Source organism: Hyperoodon ampullatus (genome assembly GCF_949752795.1).
Source record: "Hyperoodon ampullatus genome assembly, chromosome: 14".
Taxonomy (NCBI): domain Eukaryota; kingdom Metazoa; phylum Chordata; class Mammalia; order Artiodactyla; family Ziphiidae; genus Hyperoodon; species Hyperoodon ampullatus.
This window is the reverse complement of record NC_136927.1, coordinates 16621253-16627252: the sequence shown is the minus strand read 5'-3', so window position 1 is coordinate 16627252 and position 6000 is coordinate 16621253. Positions and strand designations below refer to the sequence as shown.

The window sequence follows — 6000 nt, the reverse complement described above, 5'->3', positions numbered from 1 at the left end:
CTTATGTGTGTGTGCACTTGTATGTGAGATCAGGCCCACCTCCACACGCGTCCACACACATAACCAGGCAGTGCCAGGAAGCTCCCTCTTTTCCCACTGTAAGCGGCTGGCAGGCCCGGCTGATCTGAATTCTCACATGCACATTACCTACAGAACGATATAAAAAGCAAAGAAACTGGTCACTAGCACCATCAAAAGAATCACAAGATAACAAAAAGGATAAATAATTTCTCACGAGGAAAGTCATAAACGCATTCCTAACAATGATCCTACACTAAACACACACATTTAGAGAGTCCATCCAGGTGCAAGTTCACGGAGAACATGCAAAGCATCTATTAGAACTGGGTTGGGTACTCAGGTCCAGGAAAAAGGACATAAAAATATGTGGCAAAATTAAACAGGAGCTCTGCACGCATCAAAATAACAGGAGTAAGATTCGGAAGCAGTTCTCGGAAAACTCTGGGGACTGACAAGCGGGAAACAGCCTGTCACACTCGCAACACATACAGGAGCTGCCCACCCGTCCGCTGCATGGTGACACACATGGCGGCTTAAACACACACACATCATCAGGCTCGTGTGCAACAAAATGAAGCCATTGAATGGGCATCCCATAATGATCACTGGCCCTAACACGAAACTAAAGAGGACTCAGCGGCATGCCACGGAGACATAGCGCTTCACTTGAGGTCTCCATCTCCTTCCCCATCCCCCTGGATGGACTTCTTGATGCGCAGCAGCATGGTGGTGAGCCACTGGTCCAGGCGGGATATCGAGTCAAATTCCTTCACCTGGTTTAAGGGAAGAGGAACAGGAATCATTCCATGGAAATACAATCAAACACGGAACTACACTGCCCCACACTGCTGAAACATTTACAGATCCACTAGCTTTCTTCATTTAAAATCATTCATTCCAGTTTACAACTTTCTTCATTAAAAACTTTTTTTATATTGCTCTTATGCTAACATGCAATGGCAAAACTCCGTAACAGCCTACTGGACGAAGAGCACGTTTAGCGTGACAAAGGACATGAGACCCTGCATGAGAACAAGGGGACATGGAAAATTAATGTGGCTCCAGTATCCACTGAACTCAAACAAACGTATTTGCAGTGAGGGAACATGTGGAAGCAGAATTCCTTTAACTCATTTCCACAAGTTATCGAAGAATGGACTTTCATAGGATGAAAAGGGTTTGGCAGCAAAAGTTAAAGGGGAAACCTCGCCTTCCCACTATTGCTTCAAAGCCAGGATGAATGACTTAATGAAGGACACTAAGAAATTCGCTTGATTATAAACATAAGATGGAAAAAGATGGGAAAACAGGAAATTGATGAATGTAAAAATAATTTTCCCATTTACTTTATGCCAAGAATATAACAAACTCTTATTGCTTTGTTTTTATGTTTTAAATTTAAGTGATTAGATTTCACTGATTTTACTTGACACTTATTTATGGATCAGATTATTTTCCACAGAAAACATCCAAACAAGTCACAACATTATGTGATATATATTTGCCTCACAGCTAAATTCAGCAGAGCTCATAGAACTGTCTAATTGTGAAGGCTGGTGAGATCTAAAAACATGCCTTTGGAAAACACAACGTAGGTGTAGTGCAATAACGTCCAAATAAATGTTCAGCATTTACATGATGACAAGGAGTTGTTTCTGTAAAGTAAGCTTTCAGAGAACATGCTAAATCCCAAAAGCGAACGTACTGCTTCCGTGTAAGCTTCACTGTTCTGCTCTTCATGAGCTTCTAGAAGTTTCTGGGAACATAAATACAGAAAAATTAGTTCGGTAGGCTAAAAAGTTCCATCTATGAATGGATACTTTAAAAACGAAATAGCCTTCGTATCACACTAACTGATGTTGCCAAATGACTTACAAAACTGGGGAAATTTTCAAATACAAGTCAAGAGTTACCCCGAGTCAGGGATCCAGCCTTGTGCTGACGTGCCTGACCCACCAGGTTAAGAGCAGTGCGCGCCTGACCCTAACGGCACCTGAGGCCTAGTGTGCAAGAGCAGGAAGGCACGGGGCCGCTCAGTGGGCAGATTCACAGGATGAAAACGTCACTGTATCCCAGCCCCACCTACTTACTTTCAATAACTTGCATTCTCTCGAATCAGTGAACGCCGGAAACATTTCCTCGTATTTCTCCAGAGCAAGCTGGGAAAGAAAACCACTCGTTAACATCTGAGTCACCAAACCAGGAAACGAAGCTTTGACATTCTACTAACTTCAGTACGATTTATTTACATCCTACTTAATTATCAGACTCAACATCAAAATCAACCTGTGTTGATCAAACCTGTTGATTGTGAATTTCAATTTCAGTTAAGAATAAACTTCTAAAACAGTTTTTCCGAATGAGGTTGCTGTGGGGAAGACCACATGAGCCAGATCCAATGTTCGGACCTCCCAGAGCAAGCGTCTATTTTCACGCGCTGGAGGAGGCTCTGCCCGGAGCCCGGGGCCCTAAACCCCGACCCCGAGGACACCGAGGCTGCCCTGTCCCTGCCTCCACCTCCAGCTCTCTCTTTGCTTTTCTCCCAACCCTCACCCCAACTCCATTCCTGAGTTTAAAAAAAGACACAATTCTGGGGCTTCCCTGGTGGCGCAGTGGTTGAGAGTCCGCCTGCCGATGCAGGGGACACGGGTTCGTGCCCCGGTCCAGGAAGATCCCACATGCCGCGGAGCGGCTGGGCCCGTGAGCCATGGCCGCTGAGCCTGCGCGTCCGGAGCCTGTGCTCCGCAACGGGAGAGGCCACAACAGCGAGAGGCCCGCGTACCGCAAAAAAAAAAAAAAAAAAAAAAAAAAAAAAGACACGATTCTGCTTTTACTGTCTCCCCTCAGCCCCTAATTTCTTTAAACCAAAACTACTGAAGGAAGTGTGGCCCCCAGGGGGCGTTCACTTCAGAGAAGAGCCTCAGCAGCTGTCACTCCAGCTGCGGTAGTACAGCCAGGACAGGGCCAGAGTAGCACCCTGCATGTTGCTTTTCACGTACGCAGCACAGTCTTGCTCCGAGCTGGTATCGCGGACAACGGCTGGGCACCTGTGCTTAGGGGTGAAGCGCATCAGAACCCACACCGCAGGGCCCCTCACCTTGGCGTTCAGCTCATCCACTATGAAGTGACAGAGAGCAGCTTTGAAGAAGTAATCCTTTGCACTGTACTTCAACAAAGGGTTATCCATGGTGTTGGCCCCAACCTAGGCACAGAAAGTGGGGTCAGAGTGAAAAGGTTTGCCCTCCTACGCTAGGCATGCTGACCCTCAGCTACTCTTTAGCAAGTACTCTGCATCTTACGTTAGTTAAGCTATGAAATCCATTCTTTTAACCCAAAGCCATGTACCAGAAATGTTACTAGACAAAAAACCAATATTCAAGACATAAAGTGCTGACCTGTTAAAAACGACTCAGCAGAATTCCACATCCAGGAGGATGGAACAGACGTGCTGTCCTCTGTCCCTCCTGCTAAGTACAACTAAAAGCCCTGGATCTTTTATATGAAACTAACGCAGGGAGACTGAAAGGTGGAGAGAACAGCAGACCAGCCAGGGACACAGGGCAAACACAGCAGGGAGTTCCCTGTTTTTTCTTTTTCTTGCATAAATCCCTGACTTGGAACAGAAAAAGCCAGCAACCCATAAATGCCGGTGGGTGCAGCGAAAGAAAGAGAGAATAGATGAAAGCCTGCTTTCTCCAGCCAGAGGACCAGGAGAGGGGCAGCTAGCAAGACAGAAAATGTTTAGATGACACCTGCTCTGATCCACCCCACTCACAGCAGCAAAAGCCAAAGAGGAAGACAAGACGCCCATCCTCCTGGGAGAGCCCCACTCTCCTGCCAAGGAGGCCAGAGCAGGAGCCAGCCTGTGCCCCCATCACAGAGGCACTGGAGACCACGTGGGGACTGCGTCACCTCCTCCCAGTGGGAAAGAGGCCCCCTCATCTCCCAGCGGGCATGGATTCACCTTTACCTGATGGTAACCAGGTGGTCGGGTGGGGAGCTTGAACCCTACCTCCACCTGGCAGCAGCGAGGCCACACCCCTTCAGTGCCAAAGCAAACCAGCTGAGAGAGGAGGTTTAAACAAGACCCTGTCTTACAACACGATGTGAGAATATCCAGTTTTTAATTACAACTCACTTGCAATACCAAGAAAAGGGAACATCTCAAGTCGAATGAAAAAAAGACAACTAATCAGAGTGAAGTAAGTCAGAAAGAGAAAAACAAATCTCGTATATTAACGCATATATGTGGAACCTAGAAAAACGGTACAGATGAACCGGTTTTCAGGGAAGAAATTGAGACACAGATGTAGAGAACAAATGTATGGACACCAAGCGGGGAAAGCGGTGGGGTGGTGGTGGTGGTGTGATGAATTGGGAGATTGGGATTGACATGTGTACACTGACGTGGATAAAATGGATGACTAATAAGAACCTGCTGTATAAAAAAATAAATAAAATTAAATTTAATAAAAGACGACTAATGACAGCTGTCACATAGCAGAGATGTGAGACTTATCTAACAGATTTTAAAGGGGCCTTTCTAAAATGCTTCCACAAGCCATTAGAAAATTGCTTGAGACCAGAGGAAAACCAAAGCATCAATGAAGAAAAATTCTCAGTAAGAAACCCCAGAAGGGGCTTCCCTGGTGGCGCAGTGGTTGAGAGTCCGCCTGCCGATGCAAGGGATACGGGTTCGTGCCCTGGTCCGGGAGGATCCCACATGCCGCGGAGCGGCTGGGCCCGTGAGCCATGGCCGCTGAGCCTGCGCATCCGGAGCCTGTGCTCCGCAACGGGAGAGGCCACAACAGTGCGAGGCCCGCGTACCACAAAAAAAAAAAAAAAAAAGAAACCCCAGAAGATACAAAGAAGAAATGAGTGGAAACTTCAGAACTGAAATACACAATAACTGACATAAACAGTGGATGGGTTCAACAGCAGATCCCATGGAACAGAGGAAGGACTCGGTGAACTGATGGTATAGAACATCAGAAATTCCTCAGTCTGAACAACAGAGAGCAGACAGACCCAGGAAAGAGAAGCAGAGCATTGGGACATCTAGGATGATAAAACAGAGCATAACATCTGGGCTGTCTGAGCCACAGACGGGGAGAGGAAGAGGGAGTGGCTAAAAAAGCACTTGAAGAAATAACGGCTGAAAATTTCCTAAATTTGGCAAGAAACAAACATAAACCTACAGATTCCAGAAGTTTACTGAAATCCAAACAGCATAAAAGCCAAGATACCCATGCTAAGCCACATAAACTTCTGAAAACTGAAGACAAAGGAAAAACTTTTTGAAGGTAGCAGAAAGAGGGCTTCCCTGGTGGCGCAGTGGTTGAGAGTCCGCCTGCCGATGCAGGGGACACGGGTTCGAGCCCCGGTCCAGGAAGATCCCACATGCCACGGAACGGCTAGGCCCGTGAGCCTTGGCCTATAGGGAAAACAGCTTGAATGAGAGCAAACTTCTCATTAGAAACCACGCTGGTGGTAAGGGCACATTTTTCAAGCACTGAAAGAAAAGAGCTGTCAACCCAGAATTGTATACCCAGGGAAGATATGCTTTAGGAATGAAGGGGAAATCAAAACATTCCCAGATGAAGGAACACCAAGAGAATGCTTAGCCAGCAGACCTACCCTAAAAGAATAGCAAAAGGTTGTTCTCTAAGTAGAACAAAATACAGGAAGGAATCCTGGAACATCAGGAAGAAAGAACACATTAAGCAAAATATGGGAAAATACAATGGGCTTTTCTCCTCCTCCTGAGTTTTCTAAATTAAGTTGGATGATTGAAGTAAAAATTGTAACAGTGACTGATGTGTTTCTAAAAGTGTGTAGAGGAAATATTAAAGACAATTATATATTGAATGGGGGAGGATAAAGGAACAGAAAGTAAGGTAAGATTTCTGTATTTCACTGAAACTGAAAAAATGATGACATCATTAGCCAGTGATACTTTATGTAAATATAATACCTATA

The 6000-nt window shown here is 45.8% G+C and overlaps 1 protein-coding gene across 3 annotated transcripts in view; it reads right to left on the bottom strand.

The window, feature by feature from the left end:
- Window positions 1-683: 683 nt before the first annotated feature.
- The window catches only part of NAPB (NSF attachment protein beta), a gene marked incomplete at its 3' end in the record, with an annotated part of 36877 nt that continues 31560 nt past the window's right edge, over window positions 684-6000 (bottom strand). For all 3 annotated transcript variants that reach the window (XM_079719870.1, XM_079719871.1, XM_079719872.1), the window contains 4 exons: window positions 3119-3223; window positions 2112-2180; window positions 1727-1777; window positions 684-794 (listed from right to left, as the gene is read on the bottom strand). In XM_079719870.1, coding sequence (XP_079575996.1) covers window positions 684-794; window positions 1727-1777; window positions 2112-2180; window positions 3119-3223 — 336 coding nt within the window. The remainder of the gene's footprint in view (window positions 795-1726; window positions 1778-2111; window positions 2181-3118; window positions 3224-6000) is intronic.